The 24,000-nt window shown below is 51.3% G+C and overlaps 10 protein-coding genes across 10 annotated transcripts; 9 read left to right on the top strand and 1 right to left on the bottom strand.

The window, feature by feature from the left end:
- Positions 1-766: 766 nt before the first annotated feature.
- B0H65DRAFT_533379 (uncharacterized protein) lies at positions 767-2,924 on the top strand (the record flags this gene model as incomplete). Its single annotated transcript, XM_062828979.1, has 3 exons — positions 767-1,162; positions 1,603-1,836; positions 1,930-2,924. 3 exons carry the CDS (start codon positions 767-769, stop codon positions 2,614-2,616), a joined length of 1,317 nt encoding a protein of 438 aa, XP_062677928.1. The 3' UTR covers positions 2,617-2,924.
- Positions 2,925-3,279: 355 nt separating this feature from the next.
- On the top strand, positions 3,280-3,998 carry B0H65DRAFT_479059 (uncharacterized protein). The gene has a single exon (XM_062827514.1). The coding sequence runs from the start codon at positions 3,316-3,318 to the stop codon at positions 3,946-3,948; it is 633 nt and encodes a 210-aa protein (XP_062677927.1). The 5' UTR covers positions 3,280-3,315; the 3' UTR covers positions 3,949-3,998.
- An 889-nt stretch (positions 3,999-4,887) lies between these two features.
- Positions 4,888-5,847, top strand: B0H65DRAFT_561234 (uncharacterized protein; the record flags this gene model as incomplete). Its single annotated transcript, XM_062830167.1, has 2 exons — positions 4,888-5,286; positions 5,443-5,847. The coding sequence occupies 2 exons, from the start codon at positions 4,888-4,890 to the stop codon at positions 5,845-5,847; spliced, it is 804 nt and encodes a 267-aa protein (XP_062677926.1).
- Positions 5,848-6,852: 1,005 nt separating this feature from the next.
- Positions 6,853-8,476, top strand: B0H65DRAFT_324087 (uncharacterized protein). The gene is made up of 2 exons (XM_062823448.1): positions 6,853-7,375; positions 7,450-8,476. The coding sequence occupies exons 1-2, from the start codon at positions 6,977-6,979 to the stop codon at positions 8,251-8,253; spliced, it is 1,203 nt and encodes a 400-aa protein (XP_062677925.1). The 5' UTR covers positions 6,853-6,976; the 3' UTR covers positions 8,254-8,476.
- A 1,126-nt stretch (positions 8,477-9,602) lies between these two features.
- B0H65DRAFT_533374 (uncharacterized protein) lies at positions 9,603-11,716 on the top strand (the record flags this gene model as incomplete). Its single annotated transcript, XM_062828978.1, has 2 exons — positions 9,603-10,141; positions 10,202-11,716. Exons 1-2 carry the CDS (start codon positions 9,752-9,754, stop codon positions 11,714-11,716), a joined length of 1,905 nt encoding a protein of 634 aa, XP_062677924.1. The 5' UTR covers positions 9,603-9,751.
- Positions 11,717-13,441: 1,725 nt separating this feature from the next.
- B0H65DRAFT_552929 (uncharacterized protein) lies at positions 13,442-14,569 on the top strand (the record flags this gene model as incomplete). The annotated part of the gene is made up of 4 exons (XM_062829930.1): positions 13,442-13,630; positions 13,718-13,823; positions 13,959-14,304; positions 14,413-14,569. The coding sequence occupies 4 exons, from the start codon at positions 13,442-13,444 to the stop codon at positions 14,567-14,569; spliced, it is 798 nt and encodes a 265-aa protein (XP_062677923.1).
- A 1,180-nt stretch (positions 14,570-15,749) lies between these two features.
- On the top strand, positions 15,750-16,478 carry B0H65DRAFT_582542 (uncharacterized protein; the record flags this gene model as incomplete). The annotated part of the gene is made up of 2 exons (XM_062830856.1): positions 15,750-16,251; positions 16,382-16,478. Exons 1-2 carry the CDS (start codon positions 15,869-15,871, stop codon positions 16,476-16,478), a joined length of 480 nt encoding a protein of 159 aa, XP_062677922.1. The 5' UTR covers positions 15,750-15,868.
- Positions 16,479-17,235: 757 nt separating this feature from the next.
- B0H65DRAFT_446321 (uncharacterized protein) lies at positions 17,236-18,225 on the bottom strand (the record flags this gene model as incomplete). Its single annotated transcript, XM_062825792.1, has 3 exons — positions 17,236-17,497; positions 17,593-17,807; positions 17,950-18,225. 3 exons carry the CDS (start codon positions 18,223-18,225, stop codon positions 17,236-17,238), a joined length of 753 nt encoding a protein of 250 aa, XP_062677921.1.
- Positions 18,226-20,988: 2,763 nt separating this feature from the next.
- Positions 20,989-21,389, top strand: B0H65DRAFT_582541 (uncharacterized protein; the record flags this gene model as incomplete). The annotated part of the gene is made up of 2 exons (XM_062830855.1): positions 20,989-21,033; positions 21,099-21,389. Coding segments are annotated over 2 exons (336 nt in total), but the record flags the coding sequence as incomplete, so codon positions are not given.
- A 645-nt stretch (positions 21,390-22,034) lies between these two features.
- On the top strand, positions 22,035-23,799 carry B0H65DRAFT_582539 (uncharacterized protein; the record flags this gene model as incomplete). The annotated part of the gene is made up of 2 exons (XM_062830854.1): positions 22,035-22,367; positions 22,578-23,799. The coding sequence occupies 2 exons, from the start codon at positions 22,035-22,037 to the stop codon at positions 23,397-23,399; spliced, it is 1,155 nt and encodes a 384-aa protein (XP_062677919.1). The 3' UTR covers positions 23,400-23,799.
- Positions 23,800-24,000: the final 201 nt, after the last annotated feature.

Below are 24,000 nucleotides of genomic sequence, written 5' to 3'. Positions count from 1 at the left end.
ACGAGAAACAGAAGGAAACTACAAAGACGTATGGAGTTGTAGGAGTATGGGAAGAAAGCAGTCAAGAGGAGTTACATAGCAAGAGATTGTGAGGGACCAGGTAATCGATTGGAGGCAGTGGAAGGGGCTGATCATGATATCAATGTCTGTGTATGAGGGTTCGGAGCTCAGAAGACCAAAAATTCCCGCGGTCAAGGAGATGAAGTAGATAGAATGTCCTGGTAGCCCTTTCCATTTTCCCAGCTCTCACTAAAGACTGTTCAATTTGAAAGGTGCTTCAACGCCACGGCATTCCTTCGCGGGAGGTTTGTTAATGGTGCGGGCTTTCCCAGAACAATGCTCGCAGTCGCTCCTTCCCAAAGGACAAGAGAGTGTTTCTGGACGTGACGTGGCCCAGTAAATGGGCACCCACACCTTTCGATTGATGAACAGGTACCCGCCCCCGAAACACCTCCGGGACTGGACCTCTGATGTGAGTCCCAGAGTGAGCCCAAGCTGAGTGAATGGCCCGCGTCTGGTCAGGGCGCCGGTAATTTATTTGCCCTACGCAATTTCTTGACCCCGCGCACGCGGCAGATTTCTTTTTTTTCTTCCTCCCACAACCCACCCTCCAGTACAACAGGGCAAAGCTTCCCTTACTTCTGGTGCCACAAAATTCCTACGCGCTTGCTACATTTTCGACGCGCAGCTCTCCTCGATCCTGGGATTTCTCCCACAACCGCATCCCTCTCCGTACGCCTGGAGATCACCTCAGCTGACAGCAACCATGGAGGAGCACCCCCTCATGACGAGGTTCCCCGAGGACGCCGATTGGGAACAGTTCGACAACTTGACATTGCGCAGGCAATGCTTAGTTCGCAACATTCCTAACGATCAAACCACCCGGAACTACAAGATACGTGTTCTACAAGAGTATCAAAAGACTCATGTCACCGAAATCAGACAGATCCCTTGGTGCGGCAAACCTCATTTTCCCACCTGGAAAGAGGGATCTTCGCGCTTGGGACTATTTGATACCTACCAAATAGCACAGGTCAAAGACAGGAGTACCTCAAACGGAACGGGTTTCAGGAAAGATTTCACCTTTTGCGACAAGGAAGGATGGACCTGCATTGTTGCCTTCCAAGAGATACCGACTTGCACTTGTCGGTCGCAAGCCACGGTACGTTCATCTACAGATTTGTGAGTCATGGCTTTCAGCTAACGTTCTTGCAGTACAATTGCGTTCATATCATGTGTCAGTTGTATATCCAGTGCCCTGACGTCTACAAATGCCCTGATCCTGATACTGACGGCGAATCTCCAGATCTTCTCCGCTTTGTGCTCAGCTGCCCCGAGCACATTCTTTGGCAAGCAGCCTTCCTCCCCTCCGAGGTCGAAGTTATCTACCGGCATAGCCGCGCCATCTGTACTCTCCTTCCTACCGATAACAAGGCTCAGGACCCTGTGTGCGTCCTGTGCTTCAAGAGTGGCGTCGGCAGAAAGGTTACCTGTTGTGGTACATGCGGCAAAGCTGTGCATCGGGATTGCTTGAGGGTTGTCATAAAAGTGAGGAAGCCAAAGCCACCGGGCAGTTGCTGGATGTGCGAGGATTCATCCGAGTGGGAAATTGAAAAGTACCGTGAACAGAATCAGGAACCGGCTGCCACCACTACCGCAACGATCACTTCAGCGCTACCTACACAGACGGCGAATGTTATCCAGCAACCCTTCGAGCGCAAAGAGAACGATGATCATAGCGTGGAAAGCTCGAGCTCCCCAAAGAACCAAGACCACAGAGACGCACAAGTCGACGGCAATCCCGAAATCAACCAAAGCCCTTCTCATGGAACCATTGTAACCGAGGAAGACAAAATGTCCGAGGACGAGCTGGACGGTGAAGGCAATGCTGAAGGAGAGCTTGAACAAGAACAGGATGAGGACATCGAGATGGGCGATACACATCCGTCTCCATCTTTATCCTCGTCATCCGACTTTCCGTCTCCTTCTCAGTCCGCTGTCAAACAACAAGAACTCCTTACCCTTCCCCATGCTCAACATCCCTCTCAAGCGTCTAAAGACGCACTCCCTCGACTCATGAACTTGACTCCCTTGCCTACTGTACCCCTACAGAGGAGTGCGTCTGTTTCGCTCACGAGTAACCTAGAGCCTATGTCGCTGGAGTTGAAGCATCAAAAGGAGCAAGAGCGAGTAGAGAAGCTGCCACGGGGTGTTTCTCTGGACTTCAGTCCGGCCTTGGCTAATTCCTGGACTTCTGTTGCATTAGGTGGGCATACTTCTGGTCAGACCCCGGTCCTCTCGGCTGTTGGCATTGATTCTCAGGATTCTGCTTCCGCAACTGCAGCCGTCACTGTCCAGACCGCTACATCTGCCTCCCCTGGTGCTACTCCGGGTGTTGTCGATGGTCCTTGTCCAGTCAATACGACCGCTGATGTTCGCCAGCGAAAAGCGGCCAAGTTGGTGCGGAAATGTCGTCGCTTGGAAAAGGAAGCATCCTACATCGGGAAGCGTGCGAAGCGCAGAATCAAGAAGATTCACAAAGAGTACAAACGTGAGCTCAAGATGCTCAAGGAGAAGAGAGAGAGGCTCGAAAGGAAACTGAAGGCCATTGACTGAGGGTCTAAAATTAGAGCGAGGAATGATGTGTTTGATGAGAGATTGTGGGATGTCAGTTCATATGTATAGAGAGGGCTCGAGGAGAAGGAAAATATTATCCGCCGTTTCAGAACGGGAAATGTGCAAGGAGTGAATTAGTTCCGGCTTGTACGAGTATGACCATCTAGAGACCTGAATGTCAGCTAATATGTTCAAGGCTGCGAGAGCATGACATAGTGGATGGTGAAGGACACAGGTTGAATGTATCCAGTGAGAATAGAGATTTCAAACAAAAAGGTGACGATCCCGACAAAAGTTTCCTGATGAAGGGATTCGTTCGTCACTTCCTACATCTGACGTCTGCCTGCGTTGTCGACCCTTGGTTCACCAGTGTTTTGTTACGATCCAATCAGAAACCCCTTATGTAAGCTAGATGGATTGACCAATAAAAGGCAGCCCGAACCCAGGGTCCCGAAGTCCCGAGAATACGGGACTACGGGACGGGTTCGAAGGCCAGTATATAAGAAGGCCGCTTCCCGGCCTTCGTTATTCTGGCTCTTCAGCAAGCAATAGCTTCTAGAATCGATCAGTACCTTTTGGCTACTACTACCGTTGTTCTTATTCCCAGCGATATACTCCTGTGCTTGTAACGGTTCGTCACACAAGGCTGTTGCTTCCACAGAAGAACAGCGGACCTGTTGCATCACTTGCGGAAGAGCGATGCACACCGATTGCGTGGGTGTTGCAAAGAAAGTGAGAAGACTGGCCAAGGAAGAGCAATGCTGGAGATGCGAGGACGAGACTGCATGGGGTATCGACAAATACTGTGAGCCTGGACAAGTCCAGTATCCTCTGGTTGTCCCTGGCACCGAAGCTGCCCTTCAGATGCTACCGGAACCAGGTAGAAATACCGCTCAGCGGCCGAATGAACGTACGGCAAGCGACGCTGTTATCATCGAGAGCTCGGGTTCGTCACGCGGCGAACACTCAGTCCAACAAGCCAACAACCTTCCTCCTACCAGCGCTGATCCTGCCCCTGGTACCGCTACAGCTCCAGCTTCTGCTGCAACTCCTGATACCGCTCTAGCTCCGGCTTCCGGTACTGCTTCCGTCGAAAATCCCGCTTCGATCACCACGAACGCCAATATCAGCGACAGGGACTCGGCCAAACTAGTTCGAGATCGCGGCCGTCTGGCAAAGGAATCAGCTGAGATTCGAAAGCGGGCGAAGCGCGAGTATAAGAAACTCAACAAGAAGCATAAGAAGGAGCTCAAAAAGCTCAGGAAGAAGAGCAAGCGGGAGCTCGAGAGTGTGACGAACCGTTACAAGCACAGGAGTATATCGCTGGGATAGGTAGAACAACGGTAGTAGTAGCCGAAAGGTACTGATTGATTGTAGAAGCTATTGCTTGCTGAAGAGCCAGAATAACGAAGGCCGGGAAGCGGCCTTCTTATATACTGGCCTTCATGGACCCGTCAATCCGGACCTGTGGACCCGGCCTAAGGACCCGGGCCTTCGGGTCCTTCCTTCGGGTCCTACCTGATTGGTCTCGTTGGTTCTATCTGATCTAGCTTACATAAGGGATCCTTGATTGGATCGTAACAGAGAGGCTCATGAAAAAAAGCAAGAAGCTTGAGAAGAAGGCCAAGGGCTTGTGAGGACGTGGAGAGGGGACCGGTAAATGTCTGCTTGCTGCTCTAGAAACGAAATCATGAAATTATGGGCATATATGTGGGAGGATTGTGTGGTGGTGTGGGAGTCGTGTGTAAGTGATCAGGAGATAGCAAAGGCAAGAGCGCGGCTCGAAGCGGTACCTAGCCCATGGACAGTTTCTAATACCGGATTCACTCCTGGGCCGGTTGTCATGATTTTTATCTTAATTAGAGGTCAGTACCTGCCATTGTCACGGCGCTTGGGCGTGCCTGTCTTGGGGTGGCTCCGATGATGTGCTTTCCGTGATGAGTTATTGTCTCCTGCCCAGTTGGGTTTGTTTCCTTCCTTCTAATCACGGTCCCACGAGCTCACCAGACTTTGCCGCGACCCTGTGCTCCCAAGCAGATCTTCTCTTTTTTCATCCCGGCGATCGTCCAGTTTCTTATTTTCTTTCCCGGCTTCGTCAAGCTATTACTTCATTCTTCTTGGTCTATACTTGGACAAAGTACGTGCTCAAACACCGATTCTAGCTGTTAAACCTTTTTCTCTCTTCACTCAATACCCGCCGATCTCTTGGATAGCAGACCCATATCAAACACCAAGCACATATCAACCATAACCCAAGCAAGAATGGAACACATGTCGATAATCCGTGGTCCTCGCAAAGAGATTGATTATTGCCCCCACGATACACCGTGGCAACAAATTGCAGATGTCGAATCTCTCAGGAAACAGTGTTTGAGGCGTGGACTTTCGGACGACGGGAACATGTCATCACTCCAGCAACGCCTCGAGGAATACCAACAAGCACACAGACATGAGAATGAAGCTCGAGCTGCAACTTGGCGAGTTGTTCCTGATTTAGCTTGGGTAAACGCCAGCTGCACCTGGCGCGATTACGACTTTCAGTTAATCCAGCTCACGGACACAAGCGATGTGGGCTCGTGGTGGCTTGAGAAGCAATTCACCCTCAACGTCAGAAATTCGGGTATCTTCACCGTTGTAATTTCCAAGGACCTCACGTGCAACTGCCACACAGTGAGTACTACTCCCTCCTTTGAGTCACTACCTGGAGCCAAAACCAATAGCTTACCAACGTCCCAGCCCATCGAAGGCAATCAAGGAACAATGTGCGAGCATATTGTCTACGTTCTCGAGTACATTCTTCGCTGCCCGGAGCCGCTAGTTTTCCAGAATGCGTTTCTTTCGGTGGAATTGGAATACATCTTTGCCGCGAACCCCTACTTCTACTATTTCCCCAACAAAACCCCAGAGAGGGTACCTCAAGACGACGTTGTCCCTTCCCCAGCGTGCGTCATCTGCTTCCAGAAGATCAGCTACACTCCGATACTGCCATGCGCGAAATGTGGTGATTCGGCTCATAGAGAGTGTTTCGATATCTTCAATGACATCAGAAAGCCTAGCCAGCGCCTGCGGTGCGTACTCTGTGAAGACGAGAAGGAATGGGCTTGTCCTGAGCGGGAGTCTGCCCCTCCAAGCCAAAACTTGTTGCACGAAGAGGACGGAAACAATCCTCTTCATGAGATCAAGCTGGTAGCAATGCTTTACTACGAGGAAAAGTCGAGAAGACACACATGACGAACGAAAGACGGAAACGGGAGACGGATGGAAATATCAAACCACTCCAGAGCCACATATCAGAAAGAGGAACACAAGGGATCGAGCGGGATTCAGTCAGCACGCAAAATCATGTATTGACGGACTGAGGGCGCTGACAAGAGAGACTGGGACGGTAAGAAAGCGGGATGCTGGCTTGAAGAGAAGGAATTGGAAAACTATAAGGCTTGGATGAGACGTACGGGGTATGACGCTTGAGTGTTGCTTGGGTGGGAGGGACGGAAGGGGGTTTATCATGTCGATGAAGGAGGCAAAAGAAGTATCTGTTTGAAGGTATACTTTGACTCAACACAGCGTAGGGCTCGAGCAGATAAGCCTTGATGCTGATACCAGACTGTGTATGACTGGGAGATTGGCCCAAAGCCGGGGAGAAGTTGAGACGATGGTGGCAAGTGCCGCATCGGAAGGGACCAAGAGCGCATATGTATAGGTAGTATTCCTTTCCAAACACGTTTCTCGCATTCTTCAATTAAGGTCTCTTCACTATGCTTTCACCATCTGGTCGTGATACCTTGGCCCATGCCGTGTCAACAGCCGAGTGTCAAGCGACAAGTCTCAGCCTTATGGAGATGTGACATGGCAGACAGTGATTGCCTTTGTCGACTTTGACCACTCACTTGGATCTACGAACCTGGGCTTTCAGAGCAAATGGTCGATTATTGGATGAACCAGATGGACGCCCCTGGAGGAAGGCCGAACGTTCGATTCGGTGTTAATTTCAATCTGATACATGCAATACGGTAACGACCTAACGTGTCGACCCCCGCGTATAAACTTCCGTTCCCCGCGGACTTTCTTCCTGCAACTCTTTCCTGAAACTTCCTGCACCTTCATTCGAGTTCCAACCCAACAACCCAACAACCTCATTCGCGCTGCTCTTTGTGTTGTTTCCAACGCGTTCAAAACAAATTCATTGCAACTATCTGGTGTGCACTACAAAAAGCTTCGCTTGTTCTTCCACACCATCATCGCTCGTCATTCGCCTGCTGACTCGATCACCGCAAACTCACCTCTCTCTTGTCCTTCCATCGTCCCAGTCTAATACCCCTCCTTCTTCTCCCCCAAGACAACCAACCTTCCACAAAGCAACATGGAAACCACGACCGACAGCCCCCTCTCCTCCTACATCGCTGACGACGCGCCCTGGAGCGCCTACCCCCCTGTAGTCCTCCGAGAACAATGCATTCGACGGACTCTCTCCCCAGTAGGTGATGCCAACGAGTTGCGCTTCCGCCTCGACGACTATCACCAGCGCCACAAGCGCGAAGAGCGTGCCCATTTCCCCTGGCGCGTTGCGAAGGACATTGCCTACACCAGAGCAGAGACCGAGGCTCATGCGAAAACCTTTCGGGTGCTGAGAGTGCTCGACCGCAGCTCCTTGGGTAGGATCGAGAGCCATTTCAACCTTGTTGGGGGGAGCGGCAAATATATGACGGATTACGCCAATGTTACTATTGGTAGTAATCCGACTTGTAACTGCGCTTTCAAGGTATGTGGGCGATTCAATCTTGCTTCCGTTTTACGGACCTTTGCAACTGATACCAATGTTTGGACCACATGCAGAACACAAAGACAGATGCCGGCTACAGCAACTGGACCTGTCCGCACATCATCTACGTCCTCAAGTACATTCTCGGCTGCCCGAATCCCCTGCGCTTCCAAGCCGCGTTTCTCTTCGACGAGCTAGTCAAGATCTACCGGTACAGCACCGTCTTTGAGCTGATCGACCGCTACGGCCTTCATCTCCCTCGCGTTAGTCGGCCGCGGAAGCCCCAGCCCCGCCTAAACTACCTCCCCTGCCATGACATTTACCCGACCCAAATCTGCACGATTTGTTTCCGCCTCATCCGTTTGGAACAGACTGAGAGAACGAGGCCTTGTAGTTCCTGCGGGCTGCCTGTTCACCGTTCGTGTCGCACCCTGGTAAGACGTCTTAGTCGGACTGGTTGGAGCCCGGAGACAAGGGATAAAAAGTGTTCGCTTCATCATAACAGATCGGCTTGGAGGACATACCTGGATATTGTCTTAAGAGGGGCAGCGGCTGATCCTGTTGTGGCTAAATATCGGGCTAAGATGGAGAAAGCTATTGCAGAGGCGATGGAAGACGTCGAGGATGTTGAGATGGAGGACGTTTGCGACACTGACTTTTGGCTTGAGGGTAACGAGCTTGAGATGGAGGATAGCTCTGACTCTGAGGACGATGACGACGACGACCAACAGGCGGTTGATGGCGTCAACAAGCAAGAAGATAACGCCGACCAAGCCTCCACCGCTACTGATATCGCTACCGCCAATGTCACCAGTGACGGAGAGCGCGAGATGACTCTCTGCATCAGGCTTGGTCGAGGTGTCAACGACCAAGAATGACTTGCTGAGAGGTCATGTTTTTGATGGCTTGGGAGAAGATGTCCAGTGGCATCAGGAACAGGTGACTGGAAAATCGATGTCTAGTGGCATCGTGAATTCGGGATTGGTGGTCAAGCGACCTTCTCCGAAACAAGATGATCTTGAAAAGCAAGAGTAATTCTTCAAGGATCTGACGGGGTTTAACGTTGCTTCAGGCAACTTAGCTCACACTTCCTCGTGGTCTAAAAGATCTTCGTTTTCCTTTTTCCTTTTTCCTTTTTCCTTCTTCCTTCTTTTTTTTTTCCTTCTCCCTCGTTTGCTTCTTCAATCCATTTCCCGGGGTTCGCTTGTTTCAGTGTCGAACAATTGTAATATGAGGTGTGGGAATCCTCTCAGTTGAGAGACGAGCACATGTGGGAAGGATCGAGAAGAGAAGAAGAAACCGTACGGTGATTAGGATTGAAGACATGAGGGAAAATGATCAAAGGAAGTGTGAGGGAGATGCGGTCATGCGAGCTCCTTTCGTTCTGATATCAGTATATCAGCACGCTATTTTGCTTCAAAACAATTCTTCAACATTCCAAGTTACTTACGTTTGCCTATATTGCACTCAACGTGTTCGTAGTGACCTGCTGATAAGTCTATCGTGAGGAATCAATACAGTGAGTTTGCAACACCAAAGTTGGCCGGTTTCAACGGCCCGACAAAACTGGTCTGAGCACTGAGATGCGATAATGGCTCCTTCCTCTCATGAATTGTCCCCCTGGCCGCCAATTACCAGTAGCAGCCTGGCTGACAGACATCTCACATCCTTCAGCCGCCCCAAGTTCAGACTTTCTCCCAGTCAACCTACTACCAGAAGAACTTCATCGTGCAGCCGAGCTCCCCAGGGCAGTCGGGAAAAGCCAGTAAAAAAGTACGCAAAGGTATAAGGGTGGACGAGATGCGTGTACAGTAAGTTCTCTCGTTCTTTTGCCCTTCACTGCATCCTTCACGTCCGCAACCGCATGGCTCTGGCTTCTCCCGCCGGTTTCTGAGCCAGTGTCTGACATCAGTCGTCGGCGGTGGCAAGAACAGAGACCGGCCAAGGACCAATTTGTGTTGCCTGGGTGACGGGAAGATTGAGGTGCAGTTGAGGGCTTGAGGTCGATTTCATCTGAAGTATCGCAGCAGCCTGCCCGGTGCCTGGGGCTTTGTCCTCCCGCGCTTGAAAATTTGTTTACTGTGGTGGGCTGGTGCCTGCCGTTTTTCCAGTCCCTTCACTTCGTTGACCTTTGTCAGTCGCCTCCTTCACCCCGCCCTGAGCAGCTTAAATTGTTTGACCACAAAAATATCGGCCTTGCGTTTTTCTTTCTCCAACATCGAACGGAGCTCAACCGTCGCCATCCTGCACCCTGACCACCATCTTCATCAACGTTCGTGTTCGCAGTAAACAACAACTCTCGTTCTCTTCTTGCTAGAGGCAATCAACACTCTCACACGTACAATCTCGAAGGCCTGTTTACCCGATACATCAGCCATGGAAATTGTTTCGAAGCAAGATCTCGGAAACTACTTGCCCGACGATGCGCCGTGGTCAAGCTACCGTGACCATATTCTCCGAGTACAATGTCTAAAGCGCTATCTTGACGATTTTGGCGACGTAGTGGGGCTTGTGAGCCGCCTCGAAGAATATCGACGTGGCCATCCTGGTGAAGAACGACGTCTCTTTGACTGGCGCTTTCGCAAATCCCCAGTCTATGGCCGCGCATTCAGACACGCTCTAGATAAAAAATACCAGGTCATCGAGGTTGAAGATAACAGCAACGATACCTCGATCGAGAAGCGATTCACCCTGTTGGAGGCTTCCTCGGACAGGAAGTTTTATGTCATCATTGGCAAAATTCCCATATGTAGCTGTCCATCCAGAGTAAGTTCTACCCTGCAATTCTCATCCAAGATCCGTGGCGCTTGCTGACGAGCCCTACAGCAAGAACAAGGAGGTCGCAAAAACTACACTTGTGGCCACATTGTCTACGTTCTTCACTTCGTCCTCGACTGTCCCGAGCCCCTCAGATGGCAACAAGCTTTTCTCTTCAAGGAACTGCAGGCAATCTTTCGCTACAGCACTGCTTTCCATTACATCTTTGACCTAGAACTAGACACCGCCTTCCTCCGCAACACCCAGTGCGCCCTTTGCTTCAGGAACTTTGGAGAACAAGGCCCAGTGAGGCGCGCTCAATGTTGCGACCTGCTGGTGCACCCCGACTGCCTGGATATTCGGACAACGGATCATTGTATCCTGCATTCTTTTGCGTTGACCAATATGGGAAGCAGAGAAGCCAGTGCTGATACTTGGTCGGAGCCCAGACCATCACCTCCGAGGCTCTCCGATGATCAAATATTCAACAGCCATCCTCGGCAGCCCTGCGAAGACGGAAACCACATGTCAGAGTCATCAAGTGGTGATGAGGACGGCGTTGCGAATAGATCAATAGACTTCTTCGCCGAAAGGAGTCAGATCTCCCACCGCTCTCCCTCCGTCGAATCGTCGACCCCCTCCTCCACTGGCTCAGTGGTCATCAAGAAAGAGCCAGAGTCTCCTTGCCCTTCTCCGCGGAGACAACTGCCCTCAAGGGCTGCAAAGGAGGCCACTCGCGCCCGTCCGGACGCTTATACGGGGTCGTCCCCCCGTAAGCAAGCGCTTACTCCGGGACGAGAATGGACCCCAAAGCTCAGCAAGACGCCTATTCCCTTGCCTGTAATTCCAGGCTTTGCGCAGCAGCAGCTGTTTGGTAGTCAACCGGCTCGTCGCGTGGAGAATGCCGTTCCGGCTCCTATCGTTCCTGCGAGCACGCAAGGACGATTTGGAAGTTTACGGGCAATTGGTCGTGGTAGCCCATTGCGTACTATCACGACTGCTGATCCCTCTCCCTCTCCCGCTTCTGCTACTGCCCCCTCGGCTTCTGGTCCTGCTGCTTCAGCTGTCTCCTTTTCAGGTGCTGAAGTCGCTCGTATCCCATCATATTCTCCCTATTACGCTCCCCGCGCACCTCCCGTTAGTCCTGACCCCGGCCCCTTTATTTCGCTGCCTATCCCTCCCGCTGGTTCTACTTTCGCATCTGTGTCAATCCCCGTCACAGATACCGTTTCTTCCCCTACCAAGGAGAAGAAGATGAAGAGGAACCCAAAGAAGAAGAGGACCGCCAGCGCCGCCGCTGACCAAGCCATCACTGCCGCGGACCAAGTCAGTCCCACCACTATTCCCAACACGGCCGCCATCAACACGACCGCGCAACAGACCGAAACCAACAATTCCACAGCAGGGAAGCGAGAAAAACGCAAGGCGAGACTCTTCAAGCAAATGTCCCGCCTTGAAGAAGACGCCAAGAAGGTGAGAGAGACCAAGAAGTATGTCGAGCAGGAGCTGGCGAGGCTGGAGAAGAAGAAGAGCAAGGTAACGAAGAAGATGACCAAGTTCTTGGAGACGGAGAGAGGTGTGTAGGAGGTTGAGGACGGGAGGTGAGGCCTGGCGTGGGCCATGTTCGAACTTCGATTACTGTCCGATTGGAGAGGAGGTTGAGAGTGGTTCGTTGAGGATGTGGACGTGATGGATGGACGGAGCCGCTGGAAAGGAGTATTGTTGTTCGGGTTATTGGTTCCATGCTATGAGGCTGGGTGGACGGAGATCTAGGGCGATGGCAGTGAGTGATACTCTGTGCTGTCCAGTGGCACCGTTTTCATAGGTCTGATAGCCTCGTGTGAAAACAAGGCGCCTAACAAGCAGAACGTGGGATTGATCACCAGAAGAAAGAGAGAAAGGAAAGAGTTCGCGTTGCCATCCATGTGTAGCTCAAGGATGTAGACACAAACTTCGTATAATGTTTATTATTTACAATTTTCTTTTGCTATCTGGCAAGTGTCAAGAAACGACGTTGGGATGGTTGTTTATACGCCAGCATTTTCGTGAGACAAGAATTTCTATACCAAGATTACACAAGGAGACAGAAGCGAGGCAAAGGGAAACAAACGACACAGACACCAGGTTCTTCGCAACTCTCCATCGAGATGACTACAGATATATTGGCCTGGCTTCCACAAGTGAATCCGTCACTACGGGGGTAGGATCTCTAGTTTCGTCCACAACTGTCGACAACCATATCTCATCAAGGCTTCTTCCGCCTATCCGTGGTGTCGGGGACGAGTGGCTGATGTTATCAGCCCTCCTTGGTCAACATCTGTCACGGTCAATAATTCTGGGTCGAGAAGAGTTGAAAAGATGAACTGAGATCATGACACTTCGGCTATCGTGATGACGACTACGGCGGCTGGGCTGGACTTCACTGGGCACGGGCAGGCAAAAGGGCGGAAGCCGGAGATGAGAGTATCCGCTGCCGTGGGCTCCTTCCGTATTGAAGCCCGCCAGCACAAACCGAAGTCGCTCCTTCCTCGTTAGATTCCTCGTGTTGTTGGGTCTATTCGCTCTTCACTTGTATCGCCATTTGCAGGTGAATGGGACTTCGGCACACGGGGCCCATTTCCCCTTCACCTGGCTTGGTCCTCCTGTTCAACTACCTCTCCCCTCCGCCGTCTCGCGCTTTTGTTGGCCGGGCGTGCCTTGGCACCCATTTACTGGACATCCATTCACCGGCACTCCCGTCGAGTATTTTGAGGCTGCCCTGGTTGTCTTTTCTCCTCTTCCTCTACTACTACAGAATCAGGTCTTTTTTTCTGTTGTCGACTTCCCACCTCCAACAGCTTCTCACGACCACGACTAGAAACACACTATACCACTACCACAAACATACACTGATATCCCTACTGGATCTTTCGTAACACCAGCCCGCAATAAACCGTCACAATCCTTCTGGAGTCACCGAACAAACACAGGCCCACGGAGTTACCACTTGCTTGCAGCGCAAACCGAGCATCAACATGCCAACACCGGAAAGCAGCAAGAAACAGCTTTGAGTCAGGAACCAATTGGTATACAATCTTGCCGCGTATCCCTGCGTGAGCGATTCCATCGCGGCCCTTATGTGCCACCCCCCCCCCCCCCCCCCCCCACACACGTATAAAAAGTCGCTTGGCAGTGGCCGTTTGTGCTGGATTAAACGCTGACTTTTCTTGACAGTATCTCTCTCTCTCTCTGTCGCCAACGGTCGTTCTCCTCGTATACCCGGTCGTTGAGGTCCCATATCCCACGAGCATCAGGCATCAACCCACAACCATGCCTGGCGAGCGCACTCTCAAAAACTACCTCCCAGACGACACCTCCTGGTCCAATCAGACCGTCGAAGTTCTCAAAACTCAATGCATCAGGCGCGACCTGACTTTCACCACTGGACACCGGAAGGAGCTTGAGTCCCTTCTCAAGACACACCGTTACACCCACAATCCTCCGGGGAAGGCCTCTCGGGTCGGCGGTTGGCGCTCAGACGGCGGTGATCCAGTTTACCGCTAGGGTTTGGCGGAAGCTGAAGCTTCTATCCTTCACCTAATCCAGATCAAAGACTACAGCGATCTGGAAGCTGGGATCTGGGCAAAGAACTTCACGCTGACGCCGGGCGGTGAAGAGAGAATTACCGTCGTGGTTGGCGAAGAAAACAACTGTAGCTGCGGAGGAAGGGGCTATGGGAAAACACCCAGCACGAGCGGCTATACCTGCCCCCATAGAATATGTCCGTCCTCATCCTTTCTTCCCTCCACATATCGCTTTTGAACCAGGCTAACCAGGTTTTTTTCAGACGTCCTCCGTTACCTCCTAAACTGCCCCGAGCCCCTGCGATGGCAGTCATCCTTCCTCCCATCAGAGCTTGGCGAGATCTTCAGACTCAGCCATCTCTATCACCATCTCAACTCCGGCGGACATCCAGATCCCTTCTGCGCAATCTGCTTTAAGCCAATGAGCTTCACCGCCCGAAAGCAGTGTGGCATCGGCAGACACCTTGTACACCCGAGGTGCATGGAGATTTTCTACAATGCGAGGAACCTCCCAAACAGCGGATCTGAGCATGGCTGTGTGCTGTGCGAGGACGCTGACGAGTTGGTCTGGGAGGTGAAATGGAGCGGACTGCTGCCCGGAAGTCTGGCGTAGCTATCCTTCCAGAGGAACACAAGTCATGATCTCTTTTGCCGTCTTCCTCCTCGGGCGGATCCAACCTCTCTACCAGCACTCAAATTGCCGACTCGTCTCTGAAGCGGTAAGTCCCCATCCAACAACAAGAGCAAGGCCAAGAAGGAGCCCATCCCCGTCCTTACCAACGCAGATGGAGAGTATGAGGCCGGACAAGAACTCGAGATCATCAAGACATACGCCGAACACAAGGGCGGCCCGCAAAGGATTATAGTTTTCTGATAACATCACTAATCCAACGGCCTCATTACTTTCAAATATGTCACCACTACCCCCTAGACCCCCCAACGTTCCCGCTATACCTTTTGTACTAGCACCCACACCACTCCCTAAACCCCCCAACGCTCCCGCTACATCTTCTGCACCAGCACCCACACCACCCCCTCCCTATGAGGAGGAAGATGGGATAGGAGCTAGAGCGAGCCCCAAAGCGATAGGACCGGCACTACGCCCTCGCTAGGAGAGAGAGGGAACCGGAGTTAGAGCGGGGCCCTCAATAGCAGAAGCTGGGAGGAGGGATTGGCGAGGTACAGAGTAGGGCTTTGTGAGTAATCGGGCCTCACTCGACGGGTACCACGTCAATGAGCGAGCACCCAATCACCAGAAACCTGAAGGGGCTCCTCGAGGAAGCCACGGAAACCGTCAAGTTCACCAGGGCCGGCGTTCTCTCAAAAACGTATGGAGATCAAAGTCTGAGCAAGAGCAACATGACGAAAAGGAGCACATCAACTGAGCACGAGTAGTAGGATCAACACCGAAGTGGTAAAGGTGACACATAGTGGACTGTCCGAAAACCTGGTTTCTCAAAAACGAGTACATAAACTCCCCACTCATCACTCGAGAAATCATCTGGCAGTGATTTTAGGAATGCAACGTTTGGGGGATTCGCGTTATTGAGGATATCCCCAATACCATCAGTGAACAACATAGTCCGGAGGAGTGAAGCCATGATTTCGTACGATGGCAAGATTGTGCGCACTTGGCGTGTTGTTCCCACACTGCAAGGCCTGGCTGCGTAGCATTTGCGAAAATGATGGATGTGGAAGATATGATGGGAGGAGGAGTGCATGTAAGTCACCAAGAAATGGGATAACATATGGGTAAAAGCCCGAAATAGGCTTAAACACAACGACTCGATGGAGCAACACACCGACTTTAGGTGTTTTGGAGAAAACGAGAAAAGAATCAGGCTGGAAGGAGAGGCGCGACACGTCGAAAAGTAGGGATTGCGCAAGAGACTGCTCGTCTGCCTGATTTCTACGCGTCAACAGCATCAGTTGGTATCGGTCAACAGCAAATGCCAAATGACCCCTGACACGGGACTTCCCCGTGTGAGTGGCACAGTCCAGCCCAGAGTTCGGATCTGTCGACGTGGAGGGTGCCGTACTTGTGCTTGGCTTACATCACTCCCGACGTCATGTCCATCGGCACATTGTTCGAGACCAGATTCTCCCTCGCACACCCGGCCATGACGGCCTACCGTGACATGTTGGCGCGAGAGCCTATGTGAGGTTGAAGAAGATGGCGAGAGTATCGGAGGAGTTGCTTTCGAGGCTTCACCGTGGAAAAAATCCGGCGACGTCGGGGTTGGAGACGAGTGATACGGAGATCACTATTATCGAGTTTGGCGACAAGGAAAAAGGCAAGAAAGACTTTTGGACGGCCTTTGAACCGCATAATGTCGAAGATTATCCCGATGAGCCGGCGGATTACGCCAGTATCGTTCGTTACAAACGGCCACGGGGTTACCTCGCCGTGGAAAAAGACGAGGACGACTTCCCGGTCTGGATTGAGTGGAAGCCCATGGGGAATCATGCGGAGGGCTCGATCGAAGAGAAAGTGGCCGATTTACGCACGCTTACTCTCGCGGAAATACTACACCTTCCCAAGCCTAATTCCCTTCAGTCCCCGAGTGCCTTGGCTATTTGTATGGCCGTGAGGAAATCGGTTCGCTCACGTACGGTTTTATATTCAAGGCAAGGAAGGAGGTGAGCTCTTGGGGGCCTGGAATTGTCTCCCTCTATGATATGCTAGGCGTGGAGGAGCTCAAACCGAGTCTGTCGTCATGGCAAAGTCCAAGGAAAGGGAGGAGGCAAAGGCCAGAGAGGAAGTAGACGTAAAGAAGGCATAGGAGACGAAGGAACGCGAGGAGCTGGAGGGTCGCATTGCTAGGAGCTGATCGATCGGTGCTTCCATATAAGTCCAATAACGCGAACGCTAATTCAACAACCACCACTAGTCACTCCTCTTCGTCTGCTTGCAACCAACTTTCACTCCGTCGACACACCATTTCCGCCATTGCCATCTCCATTGCCGTAAGCCTGCACCACCATTGTCATTCTTTGCTGGCAACATTGCAATCTTGATTCCTCGAACGATGCATTGTTCAATTTTTTGTTCCTGACACAATTGAATCCCGATGAATATGACGCCTTTCACGATGGCCACAACGTACTATGGTAATTTCCATTCCCACGACGGGTAGCCATACCGAGCCTGGGACGGGTTGGTGACGTACCGAGGATGAAGGTCACTAGACACAAGTAAACAAAGTCAACAAGAGACAAACAATACCACGGTATCCCCAGATCAGGGTCGAGTTACATTTCTTCTTGCTCTTGGCGTGTTTTGGTACTTGAACAAGTTCAAAGTCCCTTCGAAGGGTTCGTGGACTTTCACGAATGCGACATCCCGATGTCTATCGCCGTCCACAATGTATTGCGATGGGGATGACTACCTTTGCGGCAGCGCGGCATTGGACAGTCGGATCATCAGTTGCATCTTTGCCGTTGTATCCGATATATGTATGTTTGGATTACCGTGCAACGACCGAGACCTTGTCGGTAGGTAAACACAGTGCCCGGCAGTCACAAACGTATCCGGAGCGATCAGGTATCCGGTGCCGATCGTCCAGCGGTCGGCCCGGCCTCTCCCTCATATCTCATGCTGATCTTCACGATAGAGCGAAATTTACCGCCGTCCGCAAAGTCCCTAGGACGAATGATGGTGCGCTTGTCTGGACGGAACACGGACTCCTCGGTGTGGTCGTGCTGGCTGGTCAAGCAGCAGAGATTCGCTGATGTGGGCCATGCCCAGTCCTTGCTGATATCGTTTGGAAGCTTCCAAGAGATTCCCTGGGCATTTGGCTGCCTTGGTAGCAGCGACGAAGTCAGATTTGCCCATCTCTTGTAGCTTGTAATGCAGATGCGCATCTCTGATGATGATGGAACGGTCGATACCTCTACCATTCGGGGAACGCTCCATCAGGATACCTCCGTTTGTTGGGCATGATGAAGTCACGCTTGTCGCCCATGGTGTACCAGAAGGGATCCTTCTCGTCTAGCTTCGCGGTGTTGGGCGTTTTCTTCTTCGTGTTGACATAGTAGTCGAAGTTCTTGTCGAGCTGTGGGATCGGGACTCCGCTCGTGACATCGCGCGGCGCTTCCATGTGCTTGTTGCGCTAGGCGGGGTCGCCAAAGTTTTTCTTTCCGTAGATTGAGTTTGGTTCCGGAATGTACTCTAGGGTGTACAATTCGAGACAGAATTTGTCGAACGTCTTGCTGTTGAGGGATTGCGGCCATCCGATACGGTTATTTTTTGACTTTGGAATTGGGGCCGCGCTTTTGCCAGAGTTCCAAGACGGCTATGGCTCCCCAAACGGCCAGGGGCGGGATGTAAGGCATCCTGCCAACGATCTTGCCGTCCTCGAGAGAGGTCAAAATCTTCTTCAGATTGCGACAGACCGCGTGACTGGAGATCGGTAGCTGGGTTTCATGAGTTCCGCAAGCTGGGCCTCCGTGATTTGAAGACGGAGGCGCGACTCCTTCGTCCCTATACTTGTAGGCCTCTTCGACGGCATCGACGATTCTCTCCGCCATGTTTTCGTCGTGCTCGTCCAGTTCACGGTGAGAGATAGAGATATACAAGGTTGTATGGGCTGATCGACCAGCGTCGTGGGCAAGGAAAGCGGAGGAGAGCAAGGAAAATTCACCGAACAAGAATGTAAATCAGGTTAAATTCGGAAGTGGATGTGTTTTGTCTCGCTTTATTCGCCTGTGTCGTCGTAGTGACCCTCTCCTCGCGTCGCGTATATACAGACGGAGATTTCTGCAGTCTATCTGTCCATGTCAGTTCTGCATATGCAAATGTCAAGGAACGCTTCTATGGTTGACATCAAGGGTAGAGATCAGCCCGAATTCTGATGTAAAAAAAATTGATATAAATATCAGATGCGCCATCTCATTCAGCCAGCAACCCAGTATCAGCTATATGCTCTTTCAAATGAGGTCTGAGAGAACGGATACTTTTCCATTTACATGCCAGCAAGGAGAGCCAACGCCTGACTGTACCTTTATTATTGGGAGAACTGTGAACACACCCTACCACATCTACTTCGAAATGTCTTTAATGCTTTGCCCAAATCGAGGTTCTGATCGTTGATCAAGTATCCTGAGGTACCCCAAACTCCTGGATGGCTTGGTTTCGCAATAGAAATCCTGGGCACACCACCCTTTTTCCCTACACGCACCCAAAAGGTTCAAGAAATTGGTAATGATTCCCTCCAAACCCTTCCACCTCTATCAGAACCAACACCAAGATCCCCATCAAGGCCAAAAAAATCCGCAAAGAATCCGACGCCGACCGCCCCGCCCAAAGTTCCTTCGTCAAATTTGATACACTCAATCTTTCCCTCCTTACAGGTATTTCTTTATCAGCATCCCTTTTTCCCAATCTCAAGTCCCAGGAGTATCTTCGCGGCTGATTGCAAACGCAGCGCCCTCTCTTTGTAACGTACAAAGGACACCGCCCATCATTATCTCTTAGAGTTACTGAGAACTACAGGGAGTTTGGGATTTGGTTTATTATTCATCTGCAACAGAGTTCTCGACGAAGTTCTGACCGAATGTGGAAGTATCATCGAGTGTCCTGAAAGCCTTGTGAATTTTTGGGTGCGTGTAGGGTAAAGGGGCGGTGCGCCTACCCACGTATACACGAGCTCCTACAGGTATATACACTTGCACTATTCTCGAAGTCTTTGTGGCACCACCTAGCTTCTTTCCAAGCTACCAAATAAAGCAGTTTCATTTTCAGATACCTCTCATCCACCTAGCTCTTTTTCTTATGTTTAACTCATTGGGGTGCTGTTCTGGGCGGCTTGTTGGGGTCTGTTGCAAGACGGAAGCTGCAAATGCAACTAGGTCACACCCAGAATCAGGACACCCACTTCCAGCAGTGAAATGATTAAGAAAAGGGGATAGATGGATAAAAAGAAGCAGAAAAGGGCCACATACGAGGTTTCAGGAACTACGAAGCCTATGGTGGACTGTCATTGCCTTGAATGTACTGGAGTGTATGTGCCTGTAGGAAGACATGTATGTGTGGGTAGGTTTGCTCTTGGTAAACCAATGCTCTGGGAATCTAGGGGCGTTCCGACTGATATACAGACGGAAGGTTTAAAGAAGATCCAGAGCTGGGTCTCGATCAAACCTTTCCTGAGGTTAAAAGAAATCGACCGCCCGCAAGATCTCTTATCATGGGATGTCGCCGCCGAAAGGTGTGTCCGTGGTAGCTGGCCGGAGGAACGGGTTGCCTCCGGAGCAAGCAAGTGACGATGGGCCTCTAGAGCTGGCAACCCAATCGTAGCTTTTATCGTGATGAAAGAGTTAGACTGCCGGGTAGCAGATAAGAATGTAATGAAGTGGTGTGTCCGTTGAGCTCTTTCCGTTTACTTACCTAGCACTGCTGGGCAACAAGCCAAATCTCGAGGGCCATTCGGAAACCAGCCAAGTCCAGCAGCCGCTCCTTCCCATTTCCAGATTTTATGATCACGCAAATTTACCATACCACCAAAATCGCTCTCCAGAACGCGTCATTACAGCAAGTAGACGAGCAGTCGCGTACTCAAGCCTGATTTTTCGACGCGTCCTTCCCCTTCTCCTGCCTAGTTCCTATTTTGCTCTCTTCTTCTCCTACCTTCCATCCGTAGCCGCGCATTTCCTCCATCAATACCTCGCACGACTTGCTAATCTCCCGGATCGGCCTGTCGTAGTGTATGTTCACGACAATACCCCTCAGACGCTTGAACTCCTCCCGCAACGCCGCGTCCATGCTGCCGAGCAGTATCTCCTTAACGTACGGCCGGAACGGATGTCTCGATGGCGGGCAAAGTTCGGTTTAATTTGACATGCATCTTGATCCTGTATTTGGCCCCTGTGTTTGTTCACCCACTCCGCTCCCGGCTGAGGAACTAGGTGGAAGGTCTAGAACATGACGTCGTGACTCCAACTGTGTGAGGAAGTGGTGAGACGAGCTGAGGGTGAGGCAGGCTACTCCTACCCTCTTCTTCCCCCTCTCCTCTTTCAGCCCAACCGTCATCACCACCACAGCCGTTACCGCGTATTTCTTTCCCTGGGTTTTCCATCCATCGCGTGCAACGAAAGCCACTTTTCCCTCTACGAATAATAATGATCTTATTCACGCTGGCTGTCTATCTAATTAGTGGCCCATATGGGCACGCGGTCCTCCGTCGGTCAAAGCCGGAGGAAAACCCGTAATTGCCGTGAAAAACCTCCCGCGAGACAGTCAGAGATTAGGATCCTCTCTTGCACCTCGAGGAAGACAAGTACTGGGCAGATGAATACCAGGAGTGGCTCGCTGAAAACCAGGTCAGCTGGTTTCTAAAGGAGGTGTGTAATCGATAACCTCATTAAATATCTCTTTTTCGGTAGCAGAGAAGAACTAACAAAAACAGGGTGATGACATCTTAACGGTGGAGCCCATCAAGAAATCATTCTATCGGCTTTTTTACCCGGAGAACGGCACAAAAGTTTCGGGATTGCAAGAGTACATCTACTTCACAACCACATATCCTCCACCTACCCGTATCGAACCTACTATCAAAAAACTGTGCTGCATCAAGTGGGATCTGGTTGTGGACGTGCTATCACTGCCAACCAGGACCAACTCACTGGGCAAGGTATATTATATATTGAACTACGAAATCGACATGATGTGCTCTGGCTCTTCTATCGATTTTGCGGTGATCTACTTTATCGTTGCGCGGCCGTATCGGCCGCGAGCTCATCTTAATATATGCTATTGATTACGGCTGCCCTCACCGGCATACTGTCCTATGAAAAAACTATTGTACACTCCTATGATATTATCCGCAGCTCCTCTAAAGTAGTCTCGAAATAAAAATCCTCTCTCCGCGTCGTACACGATTCGCTTTTTCCTTCATCCCATCTCTTCTATAGAGCAAACTACAATCAGAGTGGGTCCTTCCCTTGGGTATAAGAAGGGGGTCTCCCCCCTTCCCAAACTTCCTCCCCTTCTCTTCTTTTCCTCCTGTCGCATCCCCCTCACCTTGCCGTCACCTTTCTCCCGTTACTATTCTCAAGTTCGGCAACTTCCCTCGAGGATCCTGGATCCTCCCCGCGCAAAGCTCACCTCTTTCTCACCCTATCCTCCTCGCGATAGCCCCTCTTTTCTCGCCATCACCAGTCTTCTCTGGTCTTCTACCCCAAGCCCGCGAGCACTAACCGGCGTCCCTGAAATATATCTGACCGTAAGAAATCCGCTCTCCTCTCCTTTTCCCATACAATCCTCAGGCCTTCGCGACTCATTTTTCTAACTCTTGAATAGCATCACCCACCAACGCAGATCCCTCGCTTCGGAATCAGCAAACATGCCTTCCAAGTCGAGGCAGAAGGAGAAGCAGGAAGGCAGCCCGGCTGCCTCCTCCTCAGCAGCCCCAGTCGACTCTGTGCTAGAGCGTCGACGAGTTCACAGCGCACTGCGCAACGTCAAAAAACTCTACACCGACAGCGCAGGAACCAGCAAAGCCCTCTCGTTTCTCAACTCCCTCGCTCGCTTCCCCGATACCCTCCCCTGCTTCCATGGCGAGCCCGGGCATGGTAGTTACCGCCACATCTGGCCTCACAACCCACTGGAGGACATGAGGGCGGAAGGCGAGGAAGTCGAGTACTGGATCCGCTACCTCGACTTGATCAAGCAGTGGGTCATCATCACCAAGGCAGAGCTCGCAGCTCTAGACGAAGAGAAGACGTCTGAGAAGACCGGCAAAGCACTCCGCAAGGCCAAAGAGGCTTACCCCGCCAGTATTGGTCAAGATCGAGACCTGTCCATCTTCTTGAGCAACTTCGGCCCTCTTCCCCCCCTGGTTCCCTGTTGCCCTGTCTGCTGCGATCACTGCCCTATCAGAATACAGGAGCTGAGAAGGCAGGAGGCTCAGTCATGGACTCGTTACTATGACTCGATCTTGCGCCGGATGATGGAAACCCAGGCGGAGGAAGCGGTGTCGGAGGAGAGGGCGGAGGAAGAGAAGCGGAAGCGTCAGCTCGAGGAGCGTCGTCTCGGCAAGCGGAAGGAGGAGCCTGCGGGCGATATTTGTCTTGACCCGCAGATCGAGCAAGAGATCATCAACAATATGACTCTCGCTGATCCCGATGACGAGGACGAGGACGAACAGTCTGAGCGCTGTCGGCAGACTATCAACCAGCTTCTTGTGTTGAATGCTGAAGCCCGACAGCTTACAAAGGAGTGTATCCAGGGGGTTGAGGGCTCGCAGGCAGAGCTAGCGGCCCCGAACAATGAAGCGCAGGACGAGAAGCAGGATCAGCCTGACGTCAGGCTCAGCCTGGATATCTGTCGCCACTTGTTCAAGCAATTGGTCCCTCCTGATCTTGACGAGGAGGAGCACGAATTGTCGGCTGAGCCTTGCCGGCTGGCCTTCAATCAGATCATCATGACGAACGCCGACGCTAGGCAACTTACCAAGGACTGCATCGACGGGATCGAAGGTTTGCTCGAGGAGCTTCAAGCTGAAGCCGAAGCAATGAGGTTGGGTTTGGGTTTGCCTGCTGAGGAGAATGTGGTCGAAGAAGAATATGAGGAGGACAATGCCGCCAGCTACGACTGGATGAAGGACCTGATGTCAGCAGACAAGATCGAAGGCGAGGATGGAGAAATCCCTGCGGGGCTCTCCGAGTATTGGAGGTACTCCAAGGCTTACTTTCATCTTTATTTGTAAGCCAGTGGCTTACAAGGCGGTTATGGCGCACAATCAGTGTTGTGTTTGTGGTTTGTTTGTTGATAGGAATGATATCAAGGATACCATCACTGCCGGCCTGAGGAAGAAGATATGAGATGGAAGTGGTAGTTTGCCAACCTAGTAGTTGCAACACACTACCATTTTCCTTTTTTCTTTTCTTCTTTTCTTCTTTTCCTTTATTCTTTGCTCCTTTTTTCCTTTTCTCCTTTCTTTTGTCTTTTTTTCTTTTTTTTCCTTTCGTCATGGGCATAGTCCGCCTGGTCCTGAACAAGGTTTAAGGCCTTGCACACAACACAAAACATGTACCATAGTGTCCGATATGTATATCATTCTTGACGAAATGCATATTTTGCTTCAAGAGAAGCATATTAATCCTCAAGAAATGCGTATATTCCTCGATGAAATGCATATAGCTCTTGAAGGAATGCGTATACTTCTCAAGGCAATGCTTCTGAGTCCCACTTGGGATGTCCCCAGATTTTCTGGGAGAGAATAGCGGACTTCATTATGAGTGTAATGAGACTCGTGTGCATTGTTGTGTCATTGTCAGCGGCAAGTCAAATCTTGCTTAATAAGGACG

Source organism: Neurospora tetraspora (genome assembly GCF_033439725.1).
Source record: "Neurospora tetraspora strain CBS 560.94 chromosome Unknown B0H65scaffold_8, whole genome shotgun sequence".
Taxonomy (NCBI): domain Eukaryota; kingdom Fungi; phylum Ascomycota; class Sordariomycetes; order Sordariales; family Sordariaceae; genus Neurospora; species Neurospora tetraspora.
This window is presented reverse-complemented; position numbering and strand designations above follow the sequence as displayed.